Source organism: Taudactylus pleione, unplaced genomic scaffold, assembly GCF_031769625.1.
Source record: "Taudactylus pleione unplaced genomic scaffold, aTauple2 ptg000093l, whole genome shotgun sequence".
Taxonomy (NCBI): domain Eukaryota; kingdom Metazoa; phylum Chordata; class Amphibia; order Anura; family Myobatrachidae; genus Taudactylus; species Taudactylus pleione.
The window spans coordinates 18,237,361-18,252,614 of NW_028284495.1; the positions used below are offsets into that span (position 1 = coordinate 18,237,361).

The window sequence follows — 15,254 nt, forward strand, 5'->3', positions numbered from 1 at the left end:
TATAGACATTGGTCTATGCATCGTTTCATCGAACATTTACCTGAAAGTGCATAACGCCTGGAGTAATCGCACATGCATGCTAATGACATGTGAGGATGCATGTACACCAGCATGTCACTGTGCACCTCACGGCGGAGTAGTTGTGTGTTTGGATAGTGTGACAGGAGGGATAGAGGAGGAGCTGCCAGCCCCCCGGGACTCATCCAGCCAGCGCCTTGTATTGTTATCAGTGTGTGACTGAGGAGGGAAGGAAGGAGGAGAGGGTGATGCTGGCGGAGTGTACCAGAAGCAGAGAGCAGGAGCTGGGACTCACCGAGGAGGAGGAGGACTGAGCCAGGGCTGCGGCTGGCACATGCACTCAGCTACAGCACGGCACTGACCTGCAGCATCCTCTGATGATAGCCGCCCCTGCTGGATTCCTATCACTCTCCTATCTCACAGCCCCGTTATCTGCTCCTGCCGGTGGAATACAAGGTGGCAGACAAAAGGGAGAGGATCTCCTCCACTCTATAACTGTAGCGGGGACGCAGCAGCGGGACTCCTCCCGGGGGGTGGGTGGGAGCTGCAGGAGGATCCTCTGGAAAGCCCTCAATGTGTGTGTTGGGCACAGTGTGTGTAGGGATATTATTTGTATGACCTCCTCCTGTCTCCCCTCTATGTGTATCGCTGCCGCTGCTGATTCCCTGTGCTGGGCTGCCTCTGTCATATAGGAGCCAGCAGCAGCAGAAGAAGAAGAGATCTGTGGCGCTCGGACACTGTCGTGTTATCTGTTATTGTGCATCTTTCCTGAAGCCATCGTGCCCCCATCCTCAGTACACCATGTGCCGGAGACAGCCTAGAGTGCGCTTCCTGCTGCCGACCCTCCGCATCCTAGCGGCGGCCCTGTTTCTGCACCAGGTAACCGCCGCATCCATCACACTGGTCCAGGGCCACCAGCCCTGCACACATCTCACCCAACCAGCCGCAGGATTGTAACACCCCAATCACTAGCGATGCCGGTATGGCAAGGTGCAGCAGGCTTGTGCTGGCCATTCTTGTGTATCTCTGCACTTGTATGTGTGTGTGTGATTAGTGTACAGCCTTGTGCCATGATCCTTGTGTGTGTGTGCGTGTGTTTGTGTGAATTAGCATGCAGGTTTGTAGCCTGATCACTAGTTGTGTAAGTATACCATTGTTGTGCAGGCTATAGCTCTGCTGATCGCTAGATGTGCAAGTGCAGCACCCTGGATGTGCTGCAGTGAGCTGCCCTGGTATATCAATGTAACCCTTGGCTTGCTGGCAGATCCTATAGGCCTCTTGAGGTCGGTAACTTGTAATGAGCACAATTTGTCCCAGTGGTATTTACTTGCACCTCCCACGTACCTGTCTTTAGCATCATAGTGCATATGTGGATTAAATCATCTTTTTGTATTTCCACTATAAGTGCTCTTGTAGAAATTTTGATAGAACCAGACATCCGGGCAGAGAAATGCATGTACTCTATATAGGTCTGGAGTTTATCTCACGCTGCTATGTGTCTTCCTTCAGGCTGATTTGATTAATTTATTGAATTTTTAAATGTATTAATGTGTTGGAGTTGCCGCACTCTCATGGTGAATAGGTCTGAATGGGTTTGGATTTGTCGTTTCTAATTTCAAATAAACATGTGAACTGGTTGACAGTGTCACAGTGTCAGAGTTGGATCATGCAGCCCTGATAACAACAGGACATACTATACAGCCTGCAGAGAAAGTCTGGCCCAGGCAGAAAAGAGGTGAATAGGACACCAGGTGTTGTATGTCCTGCTAGCAGCAGGTTGCTTTACTTATTCCACTCAAAATTTACATTATTTAATGAATAACCATTGCAATTTAAATTGCAGCTTGGCTGCTCATATCTTGTATGGCTACGGACCACCTCTCAGGACTTCATGTATATGATTCAGTTATTAGTGAAGAAGAGTACCACTACCAACTCATAAACCTGTGGGGTAGCCAAACAACAGAAGTGCCCTTGTGTCACCATGGCAATTGAAGGGATTACAACACAATCTGTTTTAGTTGCCTCCAGGGGTACATGTGCCTGCAGTGCATATATAAGCATCCTTGATAGCCACCTTCGGAGTGTCACATTACAAACATGAAAAGGTCAAGCTGATTCCATTCCTAAAATGTTACCTTACAGGATCACATGAAAAACGGGTTACAATTCTGGCTGTTGGGAACTGCCGCACAGATGGTGCAAATCATCATTGCTTAATACTATTTACAAAGGGTAGAAGATAGATTCTCAATCCCTATCTAAAACTCCCTCAGCTTCTCATTGCTTTCTCTCATCACATCGCTGTGCAAACAGGAAAACTAGCTTTATTTTGTATTCCCCTTTCCTGTACCTGCATACAAAATGATGTGTGTGTTTTTTCTTTTTCGAGACCATAGAAGTTCCCATGACTAAGATGGTCTTTCACAATTATATGGGGCGGAGGTGCAAAGGCCAACTGACTACCTCTTTGTGTGGCAGGCATGTATAGCAGAGAAGAATTTCTTTGTGTGATTTTACATGGTAACAATAAGGTAGTGGGAGTGGTGTCTTGAAGATACTTATCCTCCCCTCATTAAGTGGTGTATTATTTATTACAACTTCTCTTTCTCTTTTTTTAAATGAATTTATTTATATACATTTTTATTGCTCTTCCTTTGTACTCTTATGGTTTTTTTTTTTCTTACATTGCTCCCTTCTCTGGAGATTTTTATTCCTAGCAATGACCTCAGTCCATCTGCTCTCCTTCATTTTATTTTCTGTCTCATGTCACTCTCTTCCTAACCTTATATTGCTTTTGTTTTCAATGCTTATTTCACTTCAGTTCTTGTTTCTCTGCTGAGTACTGTCCATGGTGTTTAAACTGGAGCCAGCAGAGCCGTGGGGATTACTTATAGTCTGCTCCAGGTTTTACAGTCTGTAAGCCATAATGTGCTGACTGGCGTCCTGCTTTTATGCTCTCTCCACATTGTGTTTCAGCAAAATGAGAGTGATAGAAAAAGTCACTGAAGTCACCCACGTCTCTCTGAGGAGAAGACCGTAATTCACCGACTACCCTTGGCTTCTTGTTTGAGGTGTACGCTAACCCTAGACATTCCCCAAATGAGAAGTGATTTAAACAAGACACTGTAACCACATATTCCTCAACGAGAAGTCACTAAGCTAACCCACTAACCTCAGCTATTTCCCATATGAGAAGTGAATAAACTTCTTTACTCTTGACTGCAATACCGAACATGATATACTGTATGTGTTCAGTGTTGTGTGCTGTACAGTATCATCCGCTACATGAACTCTGTTTTACTTTTTTCTGAGTTTCTACAATATAACCTCCACAGGAATCTTTTTCTTTTACCTTTTGTGTCCATATTTCTTAGACAGTGACTACAGTAATTACCACATAACAGCATATAAACTAACACTTTTGTGCTTTATTGGGATAAAAGGCAACTGTTTAGATATTTGTTGTTGTTTTATAGGCTAACCAGTGGACTGAGGCTGGATATTTTGCTAGGCCCCACTTTTCAAATAGGCATATTTTCTCTGCTTATTATAGGAAAATGCTGATTTGTTGGTAATTGTGCTCTGTAGTCCATAGTGTGTTATTGTTTGTGATCTTCAGAATGGTTATTTCCCTTGATGGGTGATGTATTCAGCAGGCATATAAAAAAGACAACTGGTGTTTTGCGAATTGGACATAGTTTAACAATATGCATTATTTGCAGCTTAATTGCATGATAGCAGACTTCGATACGAGTCAGGTTGAATTTGATAAGGAATACAATAAATGTGTATTAAATAAGAAATGACATGCAATCTTGAGTATGTGACATTTTATTTCTGTGGATTTAATGTGAGAAGGTGACAGCTTGTTGGGAGATTTTAGATAAGCTCTTATGCTGGGTAAGTTTAACATTTGAAGCCGGGGAATAGGCTTGTGTTTCATCAGTATCTCACCATCTGTAATGTTACAGCTGTGGAATTTCATTTTCTTGTAGTGTTTTTCTGCTCGTAATGACGTGTTTTATAGCTATTTTCATTGCATATTGATCACTTATTTGATTATGAAGTCATTTTAGTTATGATGCCTTCATTGAATATATTGGGATCTGAACAGTATAACCAAGATATTCCTTGTAAAATAAAAAAACATTTTCTAACCATTTATGACATGACTTGGATTACTTAGTCTATTATATATTGTACTCTATATCTAAAAATACATGTTATTTTTTTTTACACTAGACAATCAATTATAGTTCATAGCAATAAAAGAATCAAACATATAGTAGACTTTAATTTACAGCTATACTACCTTGAGTGTGCAAGTATATATATAGACAAATGAGTGTGAATGCAGTTACAGTATATCTCTTTAGTTCAGTGCGTACACTGTAAATATGTTTACTGTGTATATATATATATATATATATATATATACATATTTAAATCAATTTGTTTTATTTTGCGTAGACGTGATAAATAACTGCATCTAACAGCGACTGCACATTATCTGAGAATAACAAGTTCACAGCACCTGCCTTTGATACAAACATGAAGCACCTTCATTTGATGCTGAGGTTGCTTTGTTGTGTGTCATATTAAACCAAAGTGGCACCTTCCTGTTTCCTTCCCAATATAAAAGACAGAGATAAAATTGAATTCACTGCTCTAGCATTACTGATTACACCACATTTTTATAAATCATAATTACATGTTTACACTGAAAGTGCTTGATTGACTGTTAGTACACAAACACGTTGCATGCTGGGAGCCAGATCACATGCATCCAATGTACTATCAACATTATTATCTTTTATATACTGTACAGTAGTAGTTTTCTTACATTCTTTTTCATACATGATTGGGAGTTGGATACTCATAAAGGTAATATATCGCTATCTATAAACTGAAAAATGGCTTGTATTACACACTCTTTGTATCTGGGATGTAGTTTAGCTTTATTTTTAACTTAATCTGTAAAATTTGTATTTTTCTACATGTTTTTATTCATTAATTTGAGTGACAACTGAAATGCTGGCTAGTCTTTTGAAGTATAGACCAGTTTCTCTAGGAAATTACCACATAAAGTCATACCTTGTTTTATTAAGTAGCAAGAGTCACACATAAGAAATCATATTTTAAAGATCAGTAAGGGTCTGTGTACACAGATATGTACACAGATATGTCGTTTCTGTAGTGAATAACAGAGGTTGGCCGCAGACACAAAGGGATTATTGATCCATATGGAGTAACAGTCAGACATGTACACAGGCTTCCTGGCAAATCACACTACGACACCTGAATGCAAAAACATAGGACTTGCAATCTATTGCATTAAAGGTCCATAGTGCGTGTTAACAGGAAACCCATATGCACATGATTTTGGTTAATGCATAGGGATCAACATCCCCTTCTTCTATCTGCGCACAACCTCTGCTTACCGCCAAAGAAACGCAGTGCATGTTGGGTGACTGAGAGAAGAGGAAACCAAATCTAATCTTTTTCACTGCATACATCTGGAGAAAGCTATAAAGGCCCACATTTACCTTGATAGCTATCTTTTAAGACATTTCTGATTTTTGGTTTGTTTTGTGCAGCTGCTGTCACTGGTAGGCTCTTGAAAATGCAGATATAGTACATTTTAGTGACACCACAAAATAATTTAATTCCTTACTTTTACAGTTATAGCACATTATGTATGCAATGCACTGCAACATTTTGACATTAAAATAACATACACAACAGCAAAATAATACCCTGTAAATGGGAGTGAATTGGTTAGTGCAGATCTCTACATAGTTGATTCATACAAATGCAGGATGTCTTCAGGAACCATACAATCATAATTATCTGCAAACCTTTACAGTATTCTATAAGTGCCCACTGCTAATATTTTCTCATTTCCTCCCTGATTGTATATTTTACTAATGCAAGTTTTTCTTTAAAGCTCTTCTTAATTGTAAGGAGTCACCCTTTCTGCTTCACTGGATAATACTTCTCACAAGAGATTAGATAGATAGATAGATAGATAGATAGATAGATAGATAGATAGATAGATAGATAGATAGATAGATAGATAGGGTCTACTGGATAATACTTCTCACAAGAGATTAGATAGATAGATAGATAGATAGATAGATAGATAGATAGATAGATAGATAGATAGATAGGGTCTATTTACTAAGCAGTGTTAGGAGGCAGAGTGAAAAGTGATAAGGTGCCAGCCAATCAGCTTCCAACTGTCATTTTTCAAACACAGCCTGTGAGATGGCAGTTAGGAGCTGATTGGCTGGCACCTTATCACTTTTCACTCTGTGTCCTAACACTGCTTAGTAAATAGACCCCTATATAGATAGATAGATATCTTTAACTGTACTCCATATTTTAACACTTGAAGAAGAGAACGCATGAGATGCTGTTTTATGTACCAAGTAAAGGAAGAAAGCAATGAGGGTTGAAATGCAAGCTTTCTTTTGTCATACTAAATACTTGGGGGGAAAGTATGTTAAAATGTAAGTGAAAGGGCATTGTAAGGTTGCCTGTATTCTGGGTTAAGGTCTTGCTCTAGAGATTTCCATGGTGATGGCAGCAGGGGAGGAGAAGTGCAGCTTTTAGTTTCTGTGGCATAGAGTACAATGCATTCCAACATCTAATCCATTAGTTTCTTTGTGCCATTTGCCATAATCTACACTGCTTTGTATTTGTTTAATCGTGAGCTGTGAGGTTAGGGGAGCTCTCTCTGTACAAGGTGGTATAGTTTTTTTTAATGATATAATATTATGCTTATATTTCTTATGTGTATTAGTGTACATTAATATCTGTACAGAGTGTATTCTCTAGTTAAGGGTGTACCACTCCCTGTATAACTTTATCATACACTACACATTTTGCATTGCTGTTGTATCCATTTATGGAAGATGAACTGGAAAAAAATGCAATTGAGTGTTTGAGAAAATGTGCTTACTTGTCTTTGATAGAGTCAGCAATAAGTAAGAATATACTGTAGATGTGTGAATGTGGGTGGGCTAATGCATAGAACATTGTCACATGCTCATTGACCCTCCACTCCCACTGTGTTGCATACAAATCCTGAGTCAGGAACATGAGTTTTAAATGAACCCTAACCTAATCTATTTTTCATTTTGGAAAAGCCTTAGTCATGAAAACGATGAAGAAACTTCTATAGCTGCATCTATTTATAGCATTCCAGCTATTCCCTATTTCTGAAGGGCAGAAGCACCCTGCCCTCCAGCGCGGCCCCGCTGAAACAGCCTGCGGGTTCTGTCCTCCACCCGCTGGCCGCAGTGTCCCGTGGGTGGGGAAAAAGGCAGAGCAGCGGTCACCGCCGATGAATGGATGCCGGGCGCATGCGCCTGGCATCCTTTCACAGTGACCGCGGCACTTGGTTGCTTTCCGGCATGTCCGTAAGTGCCGGGCACCCCCCAAGTGTGACGAGAAAGGGATGCATCATAAAGACATGCCCCCTTTTCATTGACCACACCCCCTTTTCAGAAGCGCGCACAGAGGTGCCCTTGCTCTAGGTCCGGCGCCCTGCCTGCCGCCGGACCTAGAGTGAACACTCTATCTATCTATCTATCTATCTAGAGGAGATTTAATAAAGGTAGGAGAGAGTTAAAATTGTGAGAGATAAAGTACCAACTAATGAGCTCCTAACTGTCATTTTTCAAAGACAGCCTGTAAAGTGACAGTTAGGAACTGATTGGTTGGTGCTTTATCTCACAACTTTATCTTTCTTCAAGCTTTTTTAAATCTTCCAATCCATCTGATCTAGATAGATAAATTAATAAACAGGGAGACATTATCAGTTATTTATTTAGCACACAAATATTACACAGTGTTCACAGAGAATATTTCACTCATTTGCATCAGTCCCTTTCCCAGTGGAGCCTTTTTTCAGAGTGTGAGAGGAAACCGGAGCACCTGGAGGAAAACCACACAAACATAGGGAGAAATTCAATTGAATGCAATGTTGAACAGTGCCGGGAATGAGTGTTCAGAGCTATTCAATTGGCCATGTTGTAGACTTGCGACTAGAGGGTTTCTGCTCCTCCTCAGGTGCAAGCAGAAATCAGACTGAACTAGTGCTGCAATGCTAGTTGCGGTCTTACCGCGTGCGCAAACAGCATTGCATCGGGCACTTAAGTCGGAGAATGCCGTTTACAGTGACTAAAACCCTGGCATTAGTTGTGGTAAAACTGCATCTCCCAACTTAAGTGCAGGACGTGATACCGACAACTGAATAGCTCGGGGTACTCATTCCCATCGCTATTCAACATCGTGTTCAGTTGAATTCCCCCCATAGGGAGTACATACAAATTCAACACAGATCAGCCATGAATTGAAAATGTACGCCAGATATACAATAGACGATGTCTAGTGTGCACGGCATTGGTAGCAGCGGGACCTGTCGGGGGTGCCGGCATCGCTCCCCCCCACAGGCATAGGAGACTGCTGTGGCTGCTGCTCACGCTGTGTGCTGGGCTGCTGTGAGGGAGGGGGGGGGGAGCGTCGGACCCGGGCCCCTGCCGGGCCCCTCAGGAAGCCCGGGTCCGGGTAATTTGTACCCGCTCCCCCCCCCTCTCGGCGCCCCTGATAGTGAGTACGGGCGACATATCGTTTAGTGTGTACCCAGCTTTAGACTATCAGCTCCTAAGGGTTAAGGACTGATTTAAATGTAGCAACATTGTCTGGAAAGCCCTTATTTATTGAATGTACAAATACAACAAATAGAGGTAGTTTTGCAATCAAATCTCACCTGAAAATGAAGAGATAGTAAAAAAAAAAGGAATATAATAGGGTGGACAAGTGTACCTATGTTGTTAGTATTAAAAACATGAGCTATAGGCATTCAGTGCCATAGTGGGCATAAGTGACATTCACACTCAGTGTAATACAGCATTTGAGGATCAGATGTCGATAAAAAGCAAATAAAGTATTTTACTGTATAATTCCTTGAATAAATGGACATGTAAGGGCTGATGGGTGTTTTTGTAGTGGTACATAGTTTTAATTGAGAATGTCATGGTCTGTAAACATTTACTTAGCATGGATTTAAATCAACACCATAGTATCATAATTTGATAACCTATGTGAAACACCATGTTTATCACAAACGTGTGTGAAATTATAGATATGTGCTGTGGAAGACTGGCTATATGCAAATGAAGTATTGTGTCAATTATAGTAATATTATATTTGTGAAAATAAATGTACCATTGTGTTATTTTACAGATTCTCCCATTCGTCCCTTGAATGCGTAAAATATGTATGGGGCACAGATTTAGCCCCCAGCATCCCTATGAACCATGTGTAATAAGTGCCTGTGCTATTCTATATTTCTTCCTTTTTTATGCATTCACTACATGTGGGAATATGATCTTAGAGTAAAGTCAGACTTGTGTTTTTCACTCATCTATATCATGAATTTACATCACACGATAATTTAATAACTCACTACTATTACAGAAGGTGCTGTTGTAACATTGTAAAGTAGTGTACAGTAGTTTGTAGTAATTTGCTGGTGACAAACAGCATTGTCTGTCCTGTTGGAGAAAAAAACATCTGAATATATTGTACTGTTGTGTTTCAGGTTCTAGAGTTGAATTTTTTGTACCTCGTACAAATTACGCCCGTCAGGATATAAGAGATTGTAAACTGCGCAAAAGGGTTTAGTCTGATATTTGAATCTTGAGGGGAGGTTTGTACTCTTTGTACTTGTTTTGGCTATATTTTTGAGTTTTGCAGGTCACACAGTTTTTCTATCAATTTTAGTAAAAAAATTGTTTTGTATAACTTTTCTGTGGTGTTATAATGTTATGTTATGTTGATTTTATGTGATAGTCTTTTAAGCTTGGTACACATTAGCTGATGTGTACCCAGCACAACATCGTCATCGAAGGGACCCGGCAAGTGTGTATGCCGAGTCCGATGGGGGGGTGGGATGTGTCATGCTGCATTCTGAAGTAGGGCCGATGGGCGAAGATGCTAATGACCCACGGGAGCCCGCATATCATGGGTACACACTAGACCAGTGGTGTCTAACTTGTGGCCCTCAAGCTGCAATGGAACTACACATTCTACACATGCCACAGTTTTGCTATTAGGACATGCTAAAACTGTGGCACACATGCCAGAGTAGTTCAAGCTGCAATGGAACTACACATTCTACACATGCCACAGTTTTGCTATTAGGGCATGCTAAAACTGTGGCACACATGCCACAGTAGTTCAAGCTGCAATGGAACTACACATTCTACACATGCCACAGTTTTGCTATTAGGGCATGCTAAAACTGTGGCAGGGCATGCTGGGATATCTCACAGCAGCTGGATGGCCATGATTTTGACACCCTTGCATTAGATTATGTACCCGATATGTCGCTCCTGTCTGCTGGATTGGACGACATATCTTCTAGTGTGTACCTACCTTTATACTATCAAACAGATTGGGAAAAATTCAACTAAATGTGATGTTGAATAGCACCAGGAATGAGTTCCTGGAGCTATTCAATTGGCCGTGCTGTTACACTGTGACTAAATGATTTCTGCTTACACCCTTCTGAGGTGCGAACAATATTCTGACTAAACTATTGCCGCAATGCTAGTTTCGGGCTTAGCAAGTGTGCTAACAGCATCGCACTTAAGATAGAGAATGGAGGTTACCGCGACTAAACACATCTCCTGACTTAAGTGCAGGGCATGATGGGGAATAATTGAAGAGCTCCAGGAACTAATTTCCGACACTATTCGACATCGCATTTAGTTAAATTTCCCCATTGTGTCCTTTGATTTTGTTGCGGAAGTTTGACAGAAACGTGGGATAGGTGTAATTTACTAAACGAATGTGACCAGTGCTTTCAAACCTTGCTTGCATGTGCACTATTTGTAAGTGAGAAGTACCATGTCATACCTCCCTACTTGACCCTCTCCAGGAGGGACACGATGCTCTGGTCCTGGACTTCCCTGGTAATTTATGATTGGTGGAGGCTCTAGAGGTCGGGATGCAGTACAGTCCAAAATTCAAATTTGGGAGTCACACTAACTGCCAGTGAGTCCCAGCCAGTGATGTTTGGCAGTGTGTGAGATGACAGTTGGTGTGGCTCCCCTATTTGACTTTTGAACTGCACTGCAGCCCCACCTCTAACCAGGGAAGTCCAGGACCAGGGCATTGTGTCCCTCTTGGAGAGGGTCATGTTGGGAGGTATGCCATTTACCTACATTTCAACAGATCAGCAAAGTCCTTGGATAGGGATGATTGAGACGCCACAGACTAATATATTTATCTTTACATAAAAAAATGAATAATTATGTTATTGTTCTAATATGTAACGTGATTGAGCTAAACAAATGTAAACATTCATTTAACATTCTGCTTGCTGGTTGTGCTTATTTAGCCATTCCACATATGTAAGCCATTACAGAGAATTGATAATACTCTAGTATATGTGGAACCTGCTCTGATATCAGTAGAGAGACATTTTTGGAACAAGTAGAGGAGATGTTTTTTTTTATAATGAAGTGACTTACCAGACAGTGTGATAAGGAGGCTCCTCAGAGAAGCTGACCATTAAGAACTCTCTAAAGGGTATTATCACCACCTAAGGAATGTATTGCTGGCAAACAACTGAGCTTACATAAATCTGTTTAACTGATATAGCTGCTTCTGTGACTATAATGCACACCAGTCACAGTAGCACAGAATCTATGTATGATTTTGGCCCTGCATCATATTTTTGTTATTGCGCCTTAACCTCAAGCAGTAAAAACAAAATGTATATATATGTATATATTTATAAAATCAAATGGTTTTGTATGCATCTTGTTTATGAGACTGTCAGGAAGATGACTGCTTCATAAATCATCTCAGTGGAATTACATATGATTTTGACAGATTTTACAGCAGCAGCAGTGGAGAAATGTAGCCCAAAATATGTATGAAGAAAATGCTTAAGACCATTAGAGATTACTGCTACGGTAACATGGTTTATCCATAAATTAGTGTCGTTAAATAGCACAGTAGGATTTGCTACTGTGTAAAGTTAGAAGCAGCCCTGCACCTATGTATCGAGTTACTGCAAAGCATTCTTAATGAACATACTGAACAGTTATAAAAGATAAGGGGGTATTTACTGCACTGAATTTAAATGGATTTGATTTTCCGTTTTGATATTTTTAATCTGTTTTCATTTTAGATATTTAGACTAAAAAAACAGCATCTGGGAGTTTCTGCAGTCAGAGTGCTTCATTTTTATATTAATGTTAGAATTCAAATGGAAATAGATTTCTTTAGTATCTGTTGTATAGATGGGTTCTATGATGTAAGCCGTTATTTATGAGTGCATGTATGTATGTACATATGATATATTTATTAACAGTTATCTATATAGCCACATACTATGCAGTACTTCACAGAAATGTTTAGTAATTCATACCAGATCTTGGCCCAGTGAGCTTGCAATCTACATTCCCTACTACATGGGCATACTGACTAGGTATATATGCTGACATATCCTGACATTTATTATTATTATTATTATTATTATTATTATTATTATTATTATTATTATTATTATTATTATTATTATCCTTTATGTATATGGCGCCACAAGGGGTCCACAGTGCCTTACAAAGTACATAAAGAATGAACAAGACAAGTAACAAGTGACTTACGGTACAAAATATTGCAGGACAAGGACATGGTATATAAACATTCATACTTATTATCATTTATTTATAGCACCATCTATGATGTTGATAACTGTATATTTTTGGACTCTCAACTATACTACATACTACCTGGTACTGTAGCTTGAGTCTCATCTGTAGGTAAATTATAGATATATTTCTACAAAAGTGCATCCAAAGGAACTAGTTTATGTACCACATTTAAATGTTTAATAGTGGCATATGCGCAAACCCTATGCTATACATAAAATCCAATATACACAAATCCCTGCACATGCCTCGGGTCACCCCTTCCCCTCAACACAGAAATCACTAAATTGTAACCACTGACTATCTATATTTACTCTGATTTGCAACCCCCTTGTTCAGAACATGCCTTTCTTCCTTAAAAATTCTACTTCAATTACACAAACCATTTGTGACAATGGCCAACTTATGACTATCTTGTAACATGTTTCGCTTATCAACCATCAGTCCCTTTCGTGAAGACTAAGAGTGCATGTAATCTACCTTATTGTCTATTGATCAGCCTCTACCAGGTTAGCCTCATCTTAAATCTCTTTAAGTTTGAGTCTTCCTTTCTGCAAACGTCATGGCTCAATTGTGGCTTCTAACGTAGTCAACATCTATTGAAATTTTATGGAGATATAATCTTGCTACCTACCCTGCCCAACAGCCTTATAATTGCTGTATTGACAACCTCCTATTTTTGTTAACTAGGTGTCATTGATGAACTTCACACTGCCATTGAGAATTTTAATTTCTTTGACTCACCAATTAAGTTTAGTGGTAACACTTCTCTATAAGATTATATTTTTAAGTCTAAACAATTACAAAATCATGGTATTAATGGATTCCTAGCCACTCAGCTTTTCTGAAAAGAAGCTTAAGCTGGGTACACACTAAGCGATGTATGTACCCAGCGATGCGACCGGCGACCCCCCGCCGACGGTCCAACATATCAGGCGGCTGGTACACACTAGACAAACCGGTGTACTACCGCCTGATATGTCGGCTCCTGCCGCATCCCACTGCATGGGGTCATCAGCTGCATCAAAAGGTTGGTATGCATGTAGGGCCGACCTGACAATGCAGCATACGATCCCATTTTTGCGCACACCGGACGATATAGAGCATACACACTAGACAATTTTGAACAATATGTCATCGGAGCGTCGGAATCAGGCTTATTGTTCCAAAAATCTTATAGTGTGTACGCACCTTAACTAAAACATGCTTCTTCACTTGGCCAGGCTTGCCCACTGACCCTACAGGGTGTTAAGAGTCCAGCACTACAACTCTGCTCCATTTACTGAAATTACCAAATCGGTGCATTGGTTCAGCGTTTCATATTTAGGGAACAGCACAACTCCTTTTAAAGCCAACTATCCCATGCAAAGATCAAAGGCATTGGAAAACATTTTCCCAAAGGTTCCACTGGCTACTTCTAGTCAAGAGGTACATGTGCCAGTGCCACTATCCAGTGTACTATTAAAATTTAGTTAATGTTTCCAGTGATCCCACTTTGCTTGTGATATTAACATGTGAGCAAATTTTATTTTGCCCTCTGTTTATAGCAGTATTATCACCTGGTTACACAAACAAAACTTGTCTACTTCCACTGTATAAGCTTAGTTCCAAAACCCACAGTACCATGTTGACTGAGCCCTTTTACATAAATCCACACTCAGACAGGAAGATGCTCATCAAATACTAATTTACTTGTAACTTTGATTTTGTGGTATACATTGTGTGTTACCTGTGTGCTTCCAATATGCCTCCAAAATTCACTACATTGAGGAACATATATTTAACTACAAGATATCCAGTCGTTGGGTCTTTTATAAACCTGAAGTGGACAAACCTGTTGCAAGACACTTTTTTTTGCATGTAAGCACCCTCTATCCAGCTTATGGTGCATGTTAATACCAATTATTTTACTCCAGTAAAAGGCTCACTGGATACATAGGGGTAAAGTTACTAAAGTTTAATTTTGAATTTAGTGTGATTTGACTTTCAATTTGCTTTAGATTTTCATTCGATTTTGCATTTGGAGTTTACTAAAGGCAAAATAGAATGTCAAATCGAACATAAAACCGAATTTCACTCAAATCCCACTCAAAATCGAACATCGGAAAAACATCGGTATTTTTAAATAGACCAACACACAAATCCCTTATTTACTATGATTCTATTTGAAATCGAACACAAAATTGAACTTCAAATGGAACTTCAAATCCCCAAATGACTAGACCTGCTTCATGCTTTCGATTTTAGCATGAGCAGATCGGATTGACACAGATACATGCATACATCAGTGAGATGCATGCATGTATCTTACTGTAAAAAGCTTAGGTAGAGTTAAATAAAAAAAAAAATCATGTGGGGTCCCCCCCTAAAACAGAACCAGCCTCAGATTTTTCATAGCCAGTCCTGGTTGTGTAAGTACAGGGGAAAAATTGCGTAGGGTTCCACCTGTACTTAGCACAACCAGCACTGGGCTCTGATCCTGTCCTGGTTCTGGAATTA

The 15,254-nt window shown here is 40.0% G+C and overlaps 1 protein-coding gene across 1 annotated transcript in view; it reads left to right on the top strand.

Annotated features, from left to right (window-relative positions):
- The first annotated feature begins 239 nt into the window (after positions 1-239).
- Positions 240-15,254, top strand: part of CDH2 (cadherin 2) — a 326,405-nt gene continuing 311,390 nt past the window's right edge. The window contains exon 1 of the mRNA XM_088469582.1: positions 240-897. Within this exon, the coding sequence (XP_088325708.1) occupies positions 820-897 (78 nt within the window). The 5' untranslated portion in view covers positions 240-819. The remainder of the gene's footprint in view (positions 898-15,254) is intronic.